This window comes from Corvus cornix, chromosome 11, assembly GCF_000738735.6.
Source record: "Corvus cornix cornix isolate S_Up_H32 chromosome 11, ASM73873v5, whole genome shotgun sequence".
Lineage (NCBI taxonomy): Eukaryota > Metazoa > Chordata > Aves > Passeriformes > Corvidae > Corvus > Corvus cornix.
Window position 1 is genome coordinate 13,761,000 of NC_046341.1, and position 21,815 is coordinate 13,782,814.

General features: G+C 38.5%; 2 protein-coding genes across 8 annotated transcripts in view; one reads left to right on the top strand and one right to left on the bottom strand.

Moving 5' to 3' along the window:
• PHKB (phosphorylase kinase regulatory subunit beta) overlaps positions 1-5,711 on the bottom strand; it is a 70,162-nt gene extending 64,451 nt beyond the window's left edge. For 3 of the 7 annotated variants that reach the window (XM_039558138.1, XM_039558140.1, XM_039558144.1), the window contains exons 1-2: positions 5,567-5,654; positions 3,039-3,151 (exon numbers count right to left, since the gene is read on the bottom strand). In XM_039558138.1, the coding sequence (XP_039414072.1) occupies positions 3,039-3,093 (55 nt within the window). In that variant the 5' untranslated portion in view covers positions 3,094-3,151; positions 5,567-5,654. Of the gene's footprint in view, positions 1-2,061; positions 2,184-3,038; positions 3,152-5,566 lie in introns of all 7 variants that reach the window. The other 4 variants (XM_039558143.1, XM_039558141.1, XM_039558145.1 and 1 more) reach the window with 3 other exon arrangements.
• A 68-nt stretch (positions 5,712-5,779) lies between these two features.
• Positions 5,780-21,815, top strand: part of ITFG1 (integrin alpha FG-GAP repeat containing 1) — a 73,678-nt gene continuing 57,642 nt past the window's right edge. The window contains exons 1-6 of the mRNA XM_039558225.1: positions 5,780-5,996; positions 9,403-9,475; positions 10,897-11,042; positions 12,821-12,878; positions 13,482-13,556; positions 15,077-15,171. Coding sequence (XP_039414159.1) covers positions 5,807-5,996; positions 9,403-9,475; positions 10,897-11,042; positions 12,821-12,878; positions 13,482-13,556; positions 15,077-15,171 — 637 coding nt within the window. The 5' untranslated portion in view covers positions 5,780-5,806. The remainder of the gene's footprint in view (positions 5,997-9,402; positions 9,476-10,896; positions 11,043-12,820; positions 12,879-13,481; positions 13,557-15,076; positions 15,172-21,815) is intronic.

The window sequence follows — 21,815 nt, forward strand, 5'->3', positions numbered from 1 at the left end:
TTGTTGATTTACTATTTCTTCTGCTGTCTAGTGGTGTAACTATCCAATATTTAAATAGGGTATATGGGAGTTCAGCTTTTTTTCCACAAAGAATGAAGTGTGCCCATTATTTCCTTACACCACAAGTGCATTGCTGCAGGCAGCACCTACTTCAAGATCAGTAAAAAACTGATAGAAAATCAAAGTGTCACTTCCTGCATTAGTATAATTAATGTCTGATAAGAGAACACTCAAAGTCTTGATCCCAAGTCCAATTAAACCCTGTTTGCCTTTAGACATTGCACTGACTAAACATCCTATATTCATAATCTGAAGGAAAACTAATCCCCTTTCGTTTCCTACCATTTACAGGTTCCAGAGTAATATGATTTTGCCACTCTTCAAGTTGAATGATTACTAAAAATGATAGACATTCCTTTCAAAGTATTAAAGAACAGGAAGAAACTTCAATCCTTTGTATACACAAGCTCTGGAGGCTGAAAATATTATGTCATCCTGAAGTTAAAGTACTTTCCCATCCACCTCATTTTTATTCCAGTTATAGATTAGCATTAACTGCTCTTTAAGGGAAGAGATATAAACTGTCCAAATGTTTCAACTCAGAAGCTATGACCAAAATGACTTTAAAACAACTCTGCTCCCAAATTTGTATATACAGAAGCTTTGAACACACACACACCTCCTTGAAGATGGCAGTAATTGTGGATATTAAAGAAAAATAGGGATTAGAATGGAATTCTGTACTGAGTCTATGGATAAAGATTTGCTTTCAAGAAGCAAAGATTTCAACAAGCACGGTTTATTCAATTTTTTTCAAAGTACAGAATTAATATAAGCAAACACTTGCACAAAGTTAATCCCAAACAAATGGAAGCAACATGGCAAGAACTTTATTCCCAACATTTCACATGCCAGAAGAACACAAGAAAATGTTGATTTGCATAATTAAATCAGGACAGACCAAAAGAAAAAAGCTGAGAATACAAGATTTCTTTCTAGATTTGATAAGAATGAAAGCTGACCACAGCCTTTAATGTGACACTAGGTCTGGACATAATCAAACTCTTGAGCCAGGAACAAGCTCTGGACCTCAGAACACTGTAACTTTCATTACCCAGCATTAGTAAGGGCAATGACATCTTCACATTACAGAAGTCATTGGGACCAAAGAGGATTTTATTTCTACTCACAGCAAAGTTTAAGAAATGATATCACATGGGGATTTTTAATGACTACATACAGGAGGAAACTATGATTTCATAGTTGATGACCCTGCTTTGAGCAAGAGGCTGGAGTAGGTGCCATCCTGACAACCCTTCCAGACTGAACTGTTCTACAATTCAATGAAAAAAGGGTAAGGAAACACCAGGAGAAGGGCTTGGAGAAGAAGATGCAAAAGGTATTAAAGTTTTCCTCTACCTGAATACATAGTAGAAGTAAACAAAAGGTATGAATTGTTACCTAGGTTGAGTGATGATAACACAGGTAAAAATGAGTAAAATCTTGCAATAGTCTCATTAAAATAGGACTGAAGTGCCAAAGCTTTTAAACTATCATTTACAAAGCAAAAATCATGTGTTACACTGTGCAAGTAATTCAATTAGTATTTCACAGAATCACAGGATATCCTGAGTTGGAAGGGACCCACAAGAATTGTCGAAGTCCAGCTCCTGGCCCTGCACAGAACAAGCCCAGAATGCCACCCTGTGCCTGAGAGCATTGTCCAAATTCTTTCTGAGCTCTGTCAGGCTTGGTGCTGTGGCCTGTCCTGGGGAGCCTGTTCCAGTGCCCAACACCCTCTGGCTGAAGAACCTCCTTCTAATACCCAACTTAAACCTCCCCTGACACAGCTCCAGCCATTCCCTCAGGTCCTGTCACAGGTCACCAGAGAGGAAAAAGAAAAAAATATCTACCAATTTATTTTGTCCTTTCTCTGTTTCCTAATCATCTAAAGGTAGTTCTCTGTGCCATGTATTACACTTAATGCAAACTACTGATTTCAGGATTTACAGTAACTAACAACTCACAAAAGCTACTGAACACCAGAAATAAAATACTGACCATTGTGCCAGTACACAGGAACTTCACATAACCAAAATGCCAAAGTCTACCACACAAGCCTTGCAAATGCTACAGCCAAGGCAGGAAACCATTCAGGATATTCAAGGCAGGCATTGCCATTTCTGAGAATTCAAAACAGTAAGTGTTAAAACTACTAAAAATGTTTATTTTGCATCATAACAAGAGAAACATCAAGTATCTATATAATAATTAGGAAAGAGTTATTTTTTTTTTACACTGTAAATTCATCATATGTTCTTTGATGTAGAGAGAAGCAAAACTGAAAAGCCACGGGCAAGGCAGGGGAGTCCAAATCACCCAGTTGTATCCCCTTACTTGGTTAGTCTCACTAGCACTTGGACTACTACTGTGCTTCAACAAGGACTACACAAGAGTCTTCCCCAATCACAGTTTCACATATGGATATATCTGATCCCAGTCAAACTCCTTTCAAAATACACAGTAATAGTCTTGACTTCATGTATTCTAGCTTCTGCTGTACCTGAGGAGAAGCTGTGCCAAGGGCCTTTACTTTGCTTCCACTTAATTTCCACAAGTCAAACTTTGTAACCAATGATGACTGACTGACCGGAAATTTTACTTATCTCTAAACCAGTCACGTTGGGGCTTTTTAGGAGCCAATTGTAAACACCATTCTTAAGGCATCTTTCACGTGACTGTCATCTTAAAAGAGAAATTTGAGTTCAGAGATGGTTGCACTAAGGGATGCTGACAGGAACACAAAACACAAACAAAACAGGAAGATTTGACAGCAGATTTCAATCTAAGTAGATTACAATTTCAAGAAATTTACACTGAAAGAGTTCAAATTTTTAACTTAAACTTACAGTTTAAGTTCAACTGTACAGTGCTAAAAACCTACTAGCACAAAACACTGCTTGAAACAAAACACACAATTATTTTTTGTTGAATTAAATAGCCACAAACAAAAACAAAACACAGAACTGCACACTTACCAAATTTTAAAAAAGCATGCGCAGAGGAGGCTCTGTCATCATCCAAATTGGCCATTTCAAATTGGTGCAGCTAATCACAAACGTCTCAGGCTAAGCTACAGTAGGTTTCAAAACTGTTTAGTAAATGTTAAAGGCAATCAGCATTAAATTAAGTGAAAGCAATGTTAGTGGAGTTATTAACATGACAGAGTGCACAGCACAAACTTTCATTACATCTAATGTTTCCTTCTTCTACACTGACCTCTCAGTTTTATTTTGCTTTTACTTCCATGAAACTTATCTGAGTAAAAGGACACAGTTTACAAAAAATCCATCTTTTGGATATTTGATGTGAGCTTTGTTATTCAATAGAAAATTTGCTATAAACACCAAAAGGTGATGAATGCAATCTGATATATTCAAGACGAAATAAAAATACTGATTTAACTAGCACATAAGAAAGTGTGAAGCAACATTAATGACAAGAAGCTAAAACTCTGCTTATGCATAGTGCTGCTTTCATCCCATGTGAAATCTACACCAGGATGTTTCTTGCAGTCTTATATATTACTTATGGCACTGAATATCTCAGCTATTTGAGGTAGGACATCTTCCACTCTGGAATACACAATAAGAAAAAAAGTGTTTGCAATTATGATGACAAGTTTTTCCAAATCTTCAAAGTTTACATGTTTTTAAGTAACCAAAATTTCAGGGGCTTTAGATTAGTCAACTACTGAATACCTTTATAATCTGCTCCTAATCAGACTAGCAACAAATGAAACAGTATTTTATTGTTTCAGGAAGGGAAATGAAAATTTCTAAATAAAATTTGGTTTTACTGGAAAAAAAAGTAAGTCATAATTTAATACACATAAACATGAGGATACAAATTACCTCCCACAGGATTGAGTCTTACAAGATAAATTGCTGCAGGCTATAAAACATGAATCACTTGTGCATTTCAGGCACATGTGCCTGTACTCCATGTTTACTACACTTACTCCAAGCAGCACACTAGTAAAGAAAAACCAAAACCAAACCAAAGAGTGCTGTTTGTGAGCTGGGACTCCAGCACAGGCCTCAGCCAAACCAGAAACACATGGGGGAGTTTCAGTCACTTTCTACGATAATCCCAACCACGTTGCCTTCTGACAGGGCCAGAAAGGAAGTAAAAAGCCCTGAAGTTATACAAATTTCAACATAAAGATGCAGCAGTAAGCTTGAAATAGAAGAACATTATTTTTATTTTTAGATATGAATGTTACCTGAAAGATATTAAATAAAATTTGATTTTTAAATAAACTCTTTTATCAGAAGAACTTTTCAACTAAAATAATGTTTATTTCTTGAGTAAATTTCTTCAGTTATTATATAAAATGCCATGAACAAATCTCTAGACAATCTCTGGACAAAATCTGTATGAACTGGGAAAGAAAGAAGTGAACTATAGTAACAATCTGTCATTGCACAGAAGACAATTCTTTATACATTTAACAAAATTGTAACGGGCAGCAGCAGTTAAGAAAAGGTCAAGCGTTTGCAACCACCCAAATGCCTTCTGCAAACGCAGGCCTGACTCTGCTGCAGGGGATTCCCAAAGTTCGTGCGCTGCCCTGAGACTTGGGATTCACACACTCCGAACATGCAGCTGCCAGCCTTGGTTTTGTACAGCTCTGTGGCTACATTTGTCAATCAACCTTCAGATGACAGCACCGTGTAATCGTAACCGGCCGCAAAGTAACACCTCCTTTAGTGGGCAGTCTTAATCGTGGGATTTGCCAATCAATCTATACCTAAAAGGAACTTTTGAAGCCAAATTCATCAGGCCAGTCTTTAAACAACCAATTCTTTAGAGCCCTCATAAAGCCCCATTTTCCTCTCACACTGTCTGATCAGTCATTAGCACAACAAAACCAACCAAACATGCAAATAAGAAACAATTGAGTTTTACAAGCATGTATGGCATATAAATAAACACTGGGATCTTCTCGAAAACTTTTTTCATTAGAACAATTAAGCCCTATTAGGACTGTATTTTACTTTAAAAAAAATAAAAATTCAAACTCCGAGTTTTTTGAAGTTCAGAAATTCAGGCTAACTGGGCAAACATCACCCTTTGGTTTAGGCCAGAACGTAGCTGCCGCACAGTCCACGTTCAGAACAAGAAACTCTCATGCTGTAAAAAGGTTACGTTTATCTAAAAGAAACCTGGCAAAAGCTGGTGCATTCCTCTAAACACTTCATCTGTTCCACAGCTGCAACACTTTATACAACTGCGGTACTAAACACGCCACGAGCAGCTGCCTTTGCACCCGTGGGCACAAATGACACCTGAGCGGCACCTGGGGCTGTGCCCGCCAAGGCGTCCCCTGTGCCCCTCACGGCCGGGACCACCCGGGCACCGCCACCGGCGAGAGACACGGCGGGGACGGGGAAACAGCCCCGGGCCGGGCCGGGAGCGGGGCAGGGAGCGCGGGAACGGGGCGGTGAGCAACAGGAGGCAGAGGGATCCCCGAAGCTCCTCCGGGCTAGCCAAGAGGTCAGACCTGAGCGTTTGGAGCGAGCGCGCAACTCCAGCATCTTCCAGCTCACATCAGCCATGTGAGTCGCCGCCATCGCGGAGCGATCCCGGAGCGCCCCCGGCGCTGGGTGCAGGGCGCGGGCCGGGCCCTGCCTGGCTCCCGCCGTAAAGCGGCTCGCGCAGGCTCCGCCGCCGCTGCCGCAAACCGCGGGCCGGGCCCGCCCCGCGCTGCCGTCAGAGCGCGGGCGGGGCGAGGCCGTACGCGATGGGGGCCCGCGGGCCGTGCCCGCCGCTGGCCCCGCTGCTGGCCCTGGTCCTGCTGGCCCTGGCGGGGCCCGCCCGCGCCCTGCAGAATGTGACCGCTCAGCTCTTCGGGCCCGAGGCCCGAGGGACCCTGGCAGCCTTCGGCGACTTCAACTCGGACAAGCAGACGGACCTGTTCGTGCTGCGCGGCGGTGAGTGCGCGGCCGGGACCGGCGGCAGGCCCGTGGGCTCTGGGGGCACAGCCGCTGTGAGCTGGGCTCCTCGTCCTCTCGCAGCGCAGCCGGGGCCCGCGGGGCGCGGACAGCCCCGGGGATCGCCTCCCCCAGCCCCGGCAGCCCCGGGGGGAGGGGGTGCCAGCGGCTGCCGCGGGGCTGGGGGTGCGGGACGGCGCTCCCGGGGCGAGCTGCCCGGCGAGGAGCAGCAGGTGGGCTCGCTGAGCCCTACGATCCCTGTGGATCTGTGGGTTACCGGCTGCTCGCTGTCTCCCCGAGCACGGCCTGAGTGCCCGGGGCTGTGTCGCCGAGGGCCGGCGCAGTGAGCACTACACTGTTTGCAGGATGAAACTGACAGCTGCTTTGCTCCCGAGGTATTTCCTATGTGGAATACTATGTATTCAATTTGCACTGGAGTAAGGGTTCATATAGGGCATATATTTCTTTAAAGTTGAATTTATGGTCGTGAAATAATTCCTACAAGTGGAATGGTCATACATTGGTTTTTTGCTCCTGCTTTCACAATGTTTTTGGAAACGTTTTGCGGATGTGAGGAGGATAAATTGCACATTATCCTACTTTGAACGTTATGTTAAAGTGTCAGGGTAGAGAAATTTGTTACACACAGCTACCACCTGCCACAAGTTTCTCTTAAGGCTTCAGATATGGGAAGACCTCAAATCAGGGCTTATTTTCAGTGGTCAGTGTTATTTGCAGACATTAATCTTGGATTATTTTATTTTCTTGAAGTTGCACATTAAGATAATAAATTTATTCTCAAATTCACCTTTTTTATTCCTTCAATCTCAGAAATGTTTCTCTAAGTAGCTTTGGTAAAGCATGAGTGACTTTCCCATCTAGCTGAGGTATTGAAATGCATGGCTCCTTGAAAATGCTCCACTGGCTCATCTACTGAAAAAATGGTCAGAATTAAAATGAATGTCCATGATAAGAGATTTAGTTTCTACTTTCTTATCTTTCATATAAAAACATGGAAGTTTCAGAAAGGAGATTCGTTATTTATTTCTGTCTCCATAGCAGCACTTGATAAATCATTTTCCTATGTGATACTTACTGTAAAAATCAGCTTGAAATAACCTAATTGAAAACATTATTTTTCATAACCTAAGTCTTGATAAGAAGTAACTATAGAATGCCTTCAAAACAAAAGGTAATAGACAGTTCTAAATGGTGGGATAAATGGCAGCCAGTCGTAAACAGAGTGAGGAAATGAGCACTGGAGATGACATGAGAGTTTGGGGAACAGGGGTATGTAAAGCAGCCCAGTTCTAAGCATCCTGACCCTTAATAAGGAAATGGGAATGATGTCTTGGGCCTTTTGCTGGATATATATTATTGTTCTGATCTTGCATTACTTCAGTTGAATGAGAGTAATGTTCCATGTGCTCAGATGCATAAAAGAAAATCAGGTTGTGCTCATGTAAGAAATGATAAACTCGCTGAATGTATGGGGTAATCTAGATCCAGAAGTATCCTGTTGCAAGACCAATTCAAAAGTACCAGTGGACTCTGGGTTTAGTCACTTTTTGAAACTCAGAATATACAAATAAATGGAATTGTGCATACACTCACCTGTTTTGTGAGTCTATGCATGTGACAGGTAAGTGGGGAAGCTCTTGCTGGTTGCTTGTACCATCTCCTGGTTATGTTTGATGCCTCTGCTGGTAGTTCTGGGCAATGAGTGATCATTCCCCTAATCACCCGCTGCATTTCCTTGGGGAATTTGGGAAACTTCCGTGGTATTTATCCCTGATATATGTGTGTGTGTGTGTGTGTGTGTGTGTGTGTGTGTGTGTGTGTGTGTGTGATATATATATCTGCTATATATCACACAGATATTCATCCTGAAGACCTCTAATCTACATAATTGTTGTTTGTATGGAAACTGTTCCTGTTTTTTCACACCCTCCAATGCACTTTTTTTCTTTCTTACTGTCCTCTCATATCAGAAAGAATACAGAACTGCAAACAGCATTTAGGATTGATGTAGTGGTGTAGTAATTCTTTCTTCTGTTCATGTAATAATTTTTAATAGTTAATTTGTTTTGACTATTGGTAAGCACTGAGCTGGAATTTTCATATATCTATCTTTAATGACCAAAAAAATCTCATTTCTCAGTGTTGCAACTAACTTGGAACCTGGTATGTGTAAAAACCCATTTGCTTCTTCATCCTCATCATTACTTTACCAAATAGCCAATAAAAAAGCAGGTGAGAATCTGAGGTGTGAAATGGGAATACCTGGACTGTTCCACCAGTCAGCCCCCAGATATGCTGTCCAAAGCTGAGGCAGCCAGCACACTCCTGCCCCTCATCGTGTGCCAGGCCTTTCCCCCATTCAGGAATGTGTCCCATCCCTGCCGGGTGGGACTGAGCTGGTCTCCCCTGGCCTCTCTGAAAGGGCTCCTTTTCAGTTACTCGTGTGGTGGTGTAGTCTCCTTCTCTTCAACAGGTTTCTGGCAGGTGTCTTTTCTTCGTAGTGAGGAACCTTGTAGTCTGCTATTTCACAGCTGTGAACTCTGCTACAGAACAATGCTCTTAAAAAGTACTGTAGTAGCTCAAGTTTGGAGCCTTAGAATTGTTCTTTTATAGGTAATAGGTTTGTGATGCTGCAGGTAGGTTTATCAGAGAGTGAAGGAAAGAAAGAAAAAATACAGTTGTTTCACTGTGAGCTATTGTTTTACTTACAGAAGTAAGTGCATGTGTATTGTGGTTTACTGACTGAAAATTTTATTTCATCATTGAGGTTAAAGTTCTTCTTTCTCTTGCCTAAATTTCAGTTATTTCTGCAACATAAAATATGGGCTTTTATTTAGATTGTCCTGAAATAATGAAATGATACTTGCTTGTATCATTGCCTCTACGTGAGGAGATGCTGCAGGGAACCAAGTAACTTCTGAGTTTCCTTTAAAGTGCTTTTGGCAGCTGACATGGGAAAGCAGTATCAGATCCTGCTATCGTCAAGTATTAAACGAATTAATTTGAGTTAGCTTTTAAGCTTTAATTAGTTTTGTGGAACTGCTGCCTATTACTTTTCCAAGTGTAATATTTCTTAACTCATTACAGAAAGTTTTATTTTAAGTGATGTGATAAAAATGACAGAGAGAAGTTCTAACACTAAACCCCCAAAGAAGATTAGTGATATTAGCATTCCTTTGAGATGCAACTGGCTTTAAATTGGGTTAAAGAAGTGCTCCTTTTCCTTCCTTTTGAATGAGAAGGAAGTAGTGGTATGGGACATAACCACAAAGCTTTTGCTGTTGTGGGGAATGGTCATTTGGGGCACAGTTGTTTCAAGGTTGGGTTTGTATATAAGCCATTTACAGTCTTCCTCTGTTGCTCATGGTCTTGCTTGCTTTGGCAGGAAATGAGTTGGTTATCTTCTTGGCTGACCAGAAGGAACCCTACTTCAAGCCCCGTGTTAAGCTACCAATGAAGTAAGTATGGATATTCAATGCTGAAAGAACCTAAGGCTGTTTTCCTTGAAAGTGCCTCTCTGCACTCAGTGGGAACTGACTGCAATTGTCTGTGCTCTTGTTACCTCTTTGACTTGTTCAGTTTGCCCTTAGAGCTCTAGTTCTTTGACCAACTTCCTGATTCATTTCCTGATACATTTTTGTTTTGTTTTGATTTTGTGGGTCAGATGACTGAATTTGTGGAGATGAGTTTTGTCATTCATGTTGTTAACTAATAAGTGTGACTTCCCACCCCTTATGGAATTTTTATGGTTTAGGTTTTGTCCTCAAATTAGTATTTAAAATACCCATATATTGAAATATTTTTGCTGTTGATTTGGATCTTTATAATTTTATTTCTGAGTGAAGCAAACTGTCATTCCATATCATACATAGGTCTCTGTGGTGGGTATCTTTAGTCTCAATCCCAAGACATGTTTTCAGGGAAATTCATGCAGTTGTTGTAGTTACTAATGGAATCCAGCCAATACCATCTGCTTTAGAAGAGATGTGAAGATTGGTGTTCTGGTATTTCTATGTAGAGATCTGTTCCTTTCTCAAATTTACATGTGGCCTTTAAAAAAACATCAATTTTTAATAAATGTAAACCAATCTGTTTATGTGCATATGTATGTCTAGCTTTAATATCCTGTAATGCTATTACAGTTATTGCTTATGAATAATGCTTACCAATAGTATTATGTTTGTTAAAAGTTAAATTGCTTTTACAGCTCAGCTTCATCTTCTGTATTCTACATATTTTTATTTTTCCTTATTCCCTCCTGTCGTGGAAGGAACTAATTTGTTTAATGCATTAGAAATTACCTGCTTTTAATCCTTAACAGTGATCTGTGTTTGTGTGTGTAAAGCAGAGTCTGAGTAGGTAAGCAATTAAAAAAAGATAGGAAGAACAATCAAAGGTAGGAAGGAGTGGTAAGACCTGGAAGAAGATAGGAGGAAATGGCATTGTCTTTTAAAAAATCTACCTGTGCCTGACGCCTGCTGTTTAAACAGCTGCTGTTGCTTTATGTTCGTGCTCTTGGAATGAAACCAAAAGATCCTGCTCACTGAAACACATTTTAGAGGACTGGTTCTACAACAAATGCAAGGATTTAATGACGTGTAGATAGCATTAACAAACAGGATATGGCTGAAGAATGCCTGATAGCTGAAGTTTAGAGTTAAAATGTCATTTTCCTTAGACAATGACAGCCTGTCAGGTGCCTGATTTTGAGATACTTTTGCAATGGATAAGGACTTTATCATAAATAAGGTTGTGGAAGGGTAGTATTGTATTGGACCAACTAATTATAATTGGGCAAGCCTTTGGCCACACAAGTGCTTTTTTCAGGCACACCTTTTTACAATTATTTGCATGTGGGGGCTTTTGTTTTTAATTCCAGATCTCTCGGTGTCACCATAACCAGTGTGGTTCCTGGAGATTATGATGGAGATTCCCAAATGGATGTTCTCCTCACTACCCAGGCCCCAAGTCATGGCAAAGATGAACTTTCAGTGTTTATTTTCTGGGGACACAACCAAACGTTAGGTGAGTTGCTGAGACTGGTTCTTAATAAGACTGTTAAACTTCTTAATTCAAAGTATTGTCAAGAAGTTACAACTCATTTTTACAGTGTCGTGATTTTTATTACAATTAAAATAGGGATTAGCAGCTATTCAGCTTCACACCCATATATTATCTTGCTGTTAAACTGTGTTCAATAATTAATGAAAGAGAACAATGCTAAAATGTTTGCACTGTATTATGCAACAGATATAACCAAACATCATTCTAATTCGGCAGTACCTATTAACTGAAGAGCTGCTTCTCACAGCTCCCCATCATGCATGTCTGCTTCACAAAGACTATCTTAAAAGATTTATCTTCAGTTTAGAATGCACGGAGAGCCTGGTGTGAACTTCAGTGCATCGATTTGCAAGTAGCATTCCTAAACCTACTATCAGTAATATAAGTTATTATATAAGTAACATATACTACTATCAGTAATATCAGTGATACCATAATAAGTAACTTATATTACTATCAGTAATAAAAGTTACTATGAGTAACGCTTATTTATGTTAAACCAAATTCTTCAAAGACAGTGACACACTTAAGTGGGTGTTGGAAGAGAGGTTTCTAGAGTCTCTATTGCTGCAAGTTTTCAAGAACCTTGGAATGAAGTTTTCAGGAGTCTATTAGCAGTGTTCCTGGTATAGCTGATCCTGTCTTGGGGTAGACTCATGGACTGTGTGAACTCTTGAGGTCTGTTTTGTTTTCTGTTGACTTTGCTAGGAAAGGGTTTCAGGAAGAATTTATGGTTTGAACAAGGACAGATAAGCAAAAGAAGATACTATTTGAGTCCACAAAACCACTGAAGAATAATCACTATTGTAAACAACTGTGTTAAGGCATAGTTACAGGTGAGGCACTTTTGCCTTGGATACCATTGCTTCTGGCTTTAATCAGAGCTGAACCAAGCAACCTGGAAAAGTGCAATGGATCAAATATTAAGAGAATAGCAGATATCTCTAGTACTGGGAAGACTATGAGGACTCGGATTAAGTTAATCTGTCTTGCTTCACAAAAAAACCCCAGATATTGGCGGAAGCACAAATATGAGGCCTGGAAGAGGAGTCAGAGGTTAAAAATTCAGGCAGTGGTTGGTATGTGCTGAGGCTACTGGGAAGGTATGGGGTGTCTCCTTGGGTAATAGAAGTATGACAGACAAGTCAATAGGAGGGGACTGTTGTATAAAATGTGGAAATTTTAAAGACAAAACATTATGGAGAGAGGAGGGAAATGGGAATAATCTGGCAAGGAGTTTGGATTACAAGTAGAAGTGAAGTCTAAGGTGATAATCTGACTGGAACTTAGTCCTCATTTCCCAGTTAGAAAGTCTACCTTTAATGCTTATTTCAGATACTCGGTGTGTATAATTAAGAGTGTTTTTTACAGTGACAAAACATTAAACAGAAGTCTAACATAAAATGTTAAACTTTTAGCCTGTCATCATCCCAGCTGTTTCAGATTTCCTATATCTGTGTGATTGCATTCATACACAGAAGTAAGTTTCACTAAGATCTACTTAGAATAATTTGTTGAGGAGTTTAGTGGAGAGGGAAAAAGCCTTCAGTATTTTAACTATAACTCATCTTTCCTGCAAAATTTCAGGAAGCCATTTAGTTGTTTGTATCTTAAGTGGTGCCTTTTTTAAAATCATAAAACTGGTGGTTTTAAATGAATAGAAGAATGGTGTCTTAGTTGAAAATGCAAATATCAGAATATATTGGTAACCGAATCAAGTTAATGTTTTCTGTTTTCAGATCTTAACCATAAAACTATGTTAAATAAGACTTTTCATGATGAGCCTCTAGTAATGGAGTAAGTATGACCTACTTTTTTAGAAAACCATATTTACAGTGGTGACTAAGAGCAACTTAAATATGTTTTAATGCTAGAATTTGAAACACATGCTCTTTATCTTTTAAGGACAGGGTGTTTTGTGTAATGTTAACTGATCTAACAAAAGATGATGAACCAAAACAGTTACCTTTACAAGTCTTGTATATTATGTTATCCTGGCAATAGTAACAACATGATCTTATAATTTCTTTAATTTCAGTACTCTGCGTTATTCGGAAAAAAAGCTATTCATTTCTCAGTGAATTTTGTAAAGCAAAAACCTTACTGGCTTACCAAAATGAGCAAATATCCCTTTCACAATGTGCTTGCCTCTGTGTGAAATGCTGAACCAGAGGGGGGGGAAGTAGATCTGGAAAGCCAAACTACAGGCAGAGTGTGAAATACTGATAGACCTTTGCTGCTACCAGCAACTCGGACAAGAGCCAAAATTCAGATCAGACTCACAGCTGAGAGTTCTTCGTGACTCAGTGGGAAAATGTACAAGTATTGAAAAATTTAAGAACAGATGGTTTGAACTCCTGTAGTTACTGAAGTGGTACTGACATTGTTTTCTATTTTCAGCTTTAATGGAGACTTGATTCCTGATGTGTTTGGTGTCACAAGTGATTCAAATAAGCCGCAGATCCTGCTAGGCGGGTAAGCTGAGGGCTTCAGTGTCAGCATGGGCTTGGTAACTTGGGGATTGTGCATCCACTTGTCATTAAAGTGTAGGATTCATGTTCTACTCATCTGTGCAAATGGGAATCTTCTTTCTGTCCATGTATCGTCAAACAGTCAGTGACACTGTGCATCTGATCTTTAAAGTGTTATTTTATAGGGCATTTTAAGTAGACATTCTGTGAGAGCTGAGACAACAGAACCCCTGATATTTGACATCAGAAATAGGAAAGTTGTTTCTTGGAACAATTAGTTCCAAGAAGTTACAGTCTCATTTGTTTAGTACACTTTTGATATTTAGTATTATAATCTGCATCAAGACACAAATAAACTTACTCATCATAGCTCAAAATAAGACTGAGTGCTGTAGGTAACAGCATAAGCCATGTCTTGTACATGGAAAACAGCTTTGTCATCTGCTTAGAAAAGCACTTTTCTATTTTAATCTAAAATGTTTTAAAATATTTTCTAGATCTGTATGACAAATTTAATTGGCAATCTTCAAGACTCAATACACAGAAAAACCTAGAGAAAATATTTAATTATTTCTTTAAGATTAACTGATGCATTTTAACATTTCTAAGACAGTTATGATCTCTGGGAAGTAATCAGAATATTATTTCTTTTTTTACCATAAAATTAGTCAAGGAAGATAAGGGCTTCAATAATAGGTATGTAATGTCACTGGAATAAATAAAGCAATTCCAGACTAGTAGTAGTAGTATTTGTGCCTGCTGTTGTACAGTGCACATTGAGATTTTCCTGAGTGTTTTAGCTAAGGGTTCTGAAAGTTACATATCTGATGATTCAGCCACTGTGACTTTTGAAGGATTTTTTTGCACTTCAAATCACTGCTAATAGGGAGGTTTGCTGGAAGTTCAGCCATTTTTAGAACAGAAACCAGCAGGGCATGTATATTAATAAATAAATAGAAGTATCACCTGCTTGGGAAATTACATAATTAGCTAGTAGTCCATCATAATGTGAGGGTTTAATTCATGTGTTGATTCTTTAGTGAGCTGAAATAAAGTGTATTTACATGCAGCAGGCACAAGTTGCTCTAACAGCATGTGGTCACTTCTGCTCAGGTTTATTAATCAGAAAATAGATTCCAGAAGTACTCCAGAAGTCAAGCTGCTTGAGGAAACTGGGAAAGACAGGGATCAGTGTCTCAGGATTTGCATTACAATTGGAGCCTCGGCACTAACTATAACTTTGTGGGTAGTGATAATGTTCTGTGCAAAAAAAAAATTGCTTTAGAAAGTTCATGAAATGGAACTGAAGCCCCTGTGCTGTGAATCATCCTCCGTGGAACTTTTCAAGCAATTACTTGAATTATTTAGTATGTTGTAAGCTAAGTAGTAATTTTATCTTAGCATTAGGAGAATATGATTTCTGTCCAATTTTATTTAAAGTTTCACAATTTTTAAAGCTGTATTATTATGATTAACAGTCCCTACACATTGGTGAAATGTATTGCTTTCTATTCCTGTCTGTAGGAACTTGTCGTGGCACCCTGCGTTGGAAACTCAAAGTAAAATGTATATACCACACTCTCATGCCTTTATAGATTTAAATAATGATTTCACTGCTGGTAAGTCATAGAAGTGGTAAATGCCATCCTAAAAATAATTATCACTAAGTATACAATGTCATGTATTGCAGCTTCCTTCAGTAATTATATGATACTGCTACTTCTGATTTGGGTATTTTAATTACTTAATTCTAATATCTGAAATCTGAAAATTCTGGGTTTTAAAAAACAACTTTTAAAATAAATAGCATTTTCTGCTTCTTGATGATAATCATAACTATTGCTTGTTCTGAATGTTGTGTTCATCCTTAAAGTGTTGTTTCCTGCTCTTCACAATGCTGTACTCTAGTATTCAGCTGGCAACTGCATCAGGGCTGCAGTTTTTCATCTTGAGTCTGAAAATAATTTGATAATTTGATTCAGCAGAATGTTTTTAAGACTGGACTTAAATTTTTTTTTCAAGATTTCGTTATGACACTGCTTTTATTTTAGTGCAGTTCTATCACTGATAGAATTGACTGTATTCTTCCTTTATTTTGTTTGGGGTATTTTGTCAATGCAATCCAGTTACCATGATGAATCTATTTATCACTTACATACCTGGCTCATACTTCCAAGCACATTTAAATATTGTGCTAAACTTAATTTCTTCACACACTAAATTAATTCTGAAGTGCTTTATCTTCTGCTAGGTGTGCAATGTACATCAATTCATATATGGTAATTTTGGAAAGAGAGCTTATCTTTTTCCTGTTTATTGCATGGGAATGAGAGAGGAATGAGTCCATAAATTTAATTAAGATGCTTATAAACATTGGGGATTAAGTTAATTGCTTTAGCATGCAGTCAAACCTTAATATTCAGTTCTGGCACATTGCTATGTGAAGCTGTCAAGTGGAAATTCCAGCTGGAAAATTAAATATATGGTTGCTTACCATAATCAGTGTCATGTAATAACCAGTTCTAACACACTTAGCTCTAGAAGCATTTTGGAATTTTGTTTTAGTGGCATAAGCAGCATAGATGAGTATTCCAGGTAGCATTTTAAGTTGAGTACATTGAAATCTAAACACCAAGGTGAGTAAAAGTAGGAAGTCTGAGTTTCTTACATTGATCGGTCACAGATTGATCAAATTTTCAAGGTTGTTGACAGCTGCCAGGCTAAAGAATGTTCCAAGAGTTCTAGGTAGTACTGCTGGTATGTGGAAGCTCCTCTATTAAAAAGAAATGAGAGTCAGTATCTTTGTGTGGGTAGTGCTGGGAGCTTTTATGGATTCACATCTATTTTTATATCTCAAGATGTGAGTCGAAGCTTCTGTGAAGCTCTTCCCATAAAGATCCTGACTTTTACTTGCTTGTAGCAGCAAGGCTGTGACTCCTCAGGCTGAGGTACTACATTACAGTGTTATGTAGAGTGCTGTGGGAAGTGTTATGTTACAGGAACCTGGGGAAAGTTGTAAGGAAAATAATTCATTCTCACAAGAAAACTGGAGAAAATATTACAGTATTATTATTTTTTAAAGTAATGTTTTACTTCTAAGGTGGGAATGATACATTTTTTTTACTGTCCCTATCAAGATGGGACTAACTGGGAATAAGACATATGTTGCTGAAAAGTAGTATCAGTATATCTGATATTTCATGACTGATGTGTTTTTCCAAGAGTGCTTCCTGCCAAAATGAAAAGTCACCAATCATCTGGTCCTGCCTGCACATTTATGGCAGTTTTCTGACATCAGCTCTAGTAACTACTTGGAACTGGGGCTGCTGAGGAACACAGTTCATTGTCGCTGGGGTTATTAAGTTGATCCTACTCGCCGTGCAGGATTGTCAGAGCCAATGTAAACAGAGGGAAAAGGTTGACTCCTCTTCTAGTAGCAGCAGTTGTAGCCTGCCTTTAACCAAGCATGAAATTGTACCTTGAGTCTCACTGTGCCTCTTCCAAGAAATACCTGTGCAGTGTTCTCACCATGTGTGCTCTAATTTATGTGTCTGTACAGAGCTGGGCAAGTGACTCATAGGTAGTCATCAGAGTAGTCAGGTGATAGAAATTAAGGGGAAAAAAGGGCAAAACAACAAAAGCTGTAAGTGTGTGTGCTGTACTGGTGGGACTGTGGTGGTAAACGCACTCTACCAGGCAGGGCAGAGGCAGTACTGGGTTACCAGTGTGTGCCCACAAGCAGAGTGTTTTTCCATGGAGCCTGGCACTGCTTGGGTCACAGAGAGCTGGTGAGGAGGAGAGCATTCCTGTGACTCAGTATTCACCCACACAGCCATTCTTCAGTTGGAACAAAGCCTCATTAAGAACAGGGCTTGGTGCACATTAGAATTGTATTAATTAAAAGGGAGGCATTGACGAGATGCAGGGGAATAAACTGCCTGCTGAAATCATGTGGTCTGAAACACTTAATAATCATGGCATTTGATGCTGCTGTGGGACTTCTGGACTGAAAAATTCAGGCTGTTTACTTGCAGGCAATGCTACTATTCATGATTATAGAGTTGCACCTAATAAAGGATGCAGTGTTTTTTTTTTTTACAAATAGATCACCAGGACATGGCATTTTACTTGTTCTTGGTGGATTTTTTGCAGATTTTTTGAAATATTTTTCTAATATTCTGCAATATTTTGGGGCTCTTTTTATTCTGTAACAGATGCAGCCAATTTGATGAGTTTTAGCTGGGCTATTTTTGGCAACTCTATCATTATAAACAGCTTAGGAGATTTAAAGTGTGCTTGACATTAAAAAAACAATCCTCTCTGGGCTAAGAAGCTTTTTGCTAGTTTATTGCCTAACCCGTTTTCAACCTGCTGATATTAAACACTCAGAACGGAGCTTTTAATTGCCACACTTCTCATGCTCTGGGTGAAAAGAAGTTGAATTGTTATGATTTCATTATATGAGCACTTGCTTATAAAGATGTGTTTAATCCCTAACAGTGCTTCATGAAAGGCTAACAGTGTAAGGATTTTATAATCCAAAAATCCTCTAACCACAACAAAGATAATACTAATCTTTCTTGGTGAGAGATAAACTGGGCTGTTTTGGAGGGTAATGCTGCTGCTGTTCTTAAAGAAAAGCATCCTCATGCAAAAGTCTCAGCTCCCTATAATGATTAACTCAGTAAGTAATTCTGAGTTACACCAGGAATTTCATAAAAAACATGCAAAAATTTGCAGTACAAAACCTTTTACCAAAGGGTCTGTATGTGCTTAATGGATAAACTAAATACAAAACTTCTAAGTGTCTTTTGCATGCATATTAAGCACATGTTGCTCCAGGGAGGAGTATCTGGTTTGTAGAGTGGCTGAGTTGGGAAGAGATGTCTGGAAATGGTCTGGTCAAGCAGCCTCCCATCACTGTTACTGCTGGTACATGCGCTGAGAGAGGCTGCAAGATGAGGAGCAAATGTGGTGGTCCTTGTTACATCAGGGCTACTGGGTGTCTAGTAATTCATACTCACACTTGTCATTAATACCTTTTAACAGCTGGCTTAGGAAAATAATCTTGAAGCTGATAATAATAGGCTTGGCTGAACAGATTAATGTCAAGTGTATTTTATAAAGCAAACAGTCCAGGAGAGCATTTCCAAAGCAGGATCCTAAGTAAGAGGCCTGTCTTTAAAATGTCACCGTTGAAATTTTTAGGATAGTGATTATTTTGCTGTGTCTTTTTTTTTTTTTTTTCTAATTAGCCAACTTTGTTACTTTTATTGTAAGCGTCCTAAAATGTCAGATGTTCACTTAGGGCTAATGCTGTCTTTCTAGGCCAAAAATATAGTTCCTAATTGCTTGGGGGAAAAAAAACAGGATTATTAAACAATAAATCTGTTTGCATTCAAAGTTACAAGTCTTCTACCAAGAAGTCAGGCCCTATGCATAGTTCTAAAGTGCTCAAAGGCATGAGACAAGCTGCCTTGGACTGTGAATCACACTGTAACTTCATACTGTACATCTGTCAATGTATCCTTGAATGCTATGAAAAATAGCTGATGTATTAAATACTGTGTCACTTGGTTATGTGATTCCACAGTTTGGAAATGCTGGTTTTACAACTGATCTTGTGTTAAACACTAGCACATGGTGTATATAATTGGAGATTTTTCTGGAGCTGTTTATATAAAATGAAGGAAAAATCACAGATTTGGGTTTGGGAAAACTAAAGTGGAAAAATCATTAGTCAGAAACAGCTTGCTGTAAGCTAATTGTTAGTCTCTTTACTGATTTCTGGTGGTTAATTTTCTTATGTTGTTTTGCTTTGGGAATTCAGAAACCTAATGTACCAGAACGTTAACAATGTGTTTTCTTTTTGATTCCCACTTAGTTTAAATGCGTAAATGTAGATAGTTTTCTTCTTGAAAATCAATCATTCAAATCATAGGTGATATTTCTGTTGTAGTCATTTAAACCTGGATTCCGAAGATATTGTAATGCTCAGTGTCAGATTCTCTGGTCTTATTTTCAGTGAGTTTCCTCTTCATGGAAGCTGGCAGCCTCTCTGCAGCTCATATTACCAGCAAAGCTTATTTTCTGCAGTAGATCAGCATTTATTCGCTATTAAAATAGCTGGCAAACAAAGTATCTGAGTGGCATTTTAAAACTTGGATGGGGTGTGGGGGTTGTGTATATATATTTGAAGTCAAACTGTTCTCTCTGGTTTTGCCCCCTCCCCTACATTTCTCCCAGAGCAAATATTCAGTAAAGCCATGTCACTGTGTGTCATTCCTTGAAGAGCTACAATTTTTTAAATTTCTTAAGTGCTTTAGCTCTGATAGCAGAGTTTACAGCAAATAATGGAGGGAAAAAGTGTATCATATAAGATAGGATATATTTCAGAGGACTTTAGTCTGTAAAGTTTTGTTTGTTTTTCATTACTTCAACTCTTTACATGTTTGTTATCTCTAATTAAAAATGCTCTGGGTGATATGATCTCCTGTCACCTCCATTCCTCCACTTGTTCCTTCACAGTGTTCAATACCATAGAAAGTTCCTGCTCATAAAATCAAACCAGAGCTGGAATTAGCTGCATCTCCTGCTGCTGCTGGGACTGGGCTGCTTTTGCCAATGGCTTTACTCATCGCTTTCCTTACAAAGAGAACCAAAGGATGGGTAGAGATTGTTAGAGAAAAGGAAGAGTTTTAGGTTTAACTTCTTTTTCCTAATCTTTCTAAAGGAGCCCATAATCTCTGCTATCTGCTTAGCAGTTTTAATGCCATTATGAACTGTCTCAGAAGCTATTCCTTTTGCAATTTTTGATTATATACTGATATAACTATATACACCAGGGAGTTATAATAGTATATTTTTATGGGAATCAATAACTTAACACAGGTGAGAAGTAAATTGGTTCTGCCCCAAATAGCATTTTGTTGAGAAAACATGAATGTAAAAATGGGTTCTGAAAACACTCTTGAGAGTTGTCATTTTCTGTTCCTTGAAACAATGTTGTTGCCCTTATTCTGAAAATAAAGAGCATTTTCTGTCTGAAAGCTCATGTTTGAAGTGCTAAAAACCAAAAGGATAGTCCCACCTGTTCTGTGTGTTCAGAAGCATAAATCTAAAGCTGAAATCTAATTTAAAGTTCTCCGGTTAAGCAAAGCTTTTGAATTAATATATATGAATTCTTTCTATTGTAATTTTTAATAATGAAAGGGATTTTAGTGCTTAGTTATGTTGTTTATCATTGTTTATCACCTGTTTTACTAAATAGTTCCAGTAAAAACTTAATAAATTTTGAAAGACCCATTTGAACAGAATAAAGTCACAATCTCTTATTATATGCGTATTTCTTAAAAATTTACCAACACAAATTAGCTTGTTTGGAACGTATGAAGTCCTTTTGTTTTGCTTAAGTTTTTCAGAGGAGGAAGTTACTATTTCATGTAACTAGCACCAAAAATTTGTGAAAGTGAACTGCAGGCTCCTTAGCACTGGTACTTGTAGCCATGTCTGTGTTATAACAGCTAAATCATACAGCCGGGCAGTAGATTATTCCATTTGCTCTAGGACAGTCCTGATCCCAGTTTGACAAATCTGAATACCTCATGTAGAGGGCTTCTCTACCTGAAAGAAAAACTTATGGGCAGAAGCATGAAACATGTAAGATTTTGTTTTCTTTTTCCATGTAGTAGAGAAATAAAGCTGACTATATCCAACTTTTTTGTATAAAATTAGGTTTGTGCATACTAGGAGTATTCTACAGCTAAAACTGTATAATTACAACTAAAAAAATTGTAAATAATGTTTTTAATTTTGGTTTTAAATACTTTTTTTCCTACCAGTGTTCAATCTGTAATATAAATAGAGGAAAGTTCTCTCTTACTTTGCCTTAGGTTTTATAGCATTTAATGTTTTTAATACAGTTGCTACATTACCATTCTGTCAACACACTGCAAAGCAGAGATTTTTAATTCAGCACATTATTTACATGTAGATACAAGCAGGCACGTTCATCTCCAAAAGTAACTTCTGGTTAGAGAATATGCACAGACACCCCTGTTCTTCCACATTAATGAAAACATTTTTAGGCATGTTGGGAGTGTACACATGTATGTTGTAATTGACTACTTGCCTTGTCCATGGTGATAGTGTTTATAATAAGGGCACTTTCTCCCACCTCCTTTATTAACTTAAACTTCTGAAGTGAATTTGAAATCAAGCAGTAATTTAATGTTGCTTGTACCCTGGTGGCTTCTCAAGACAG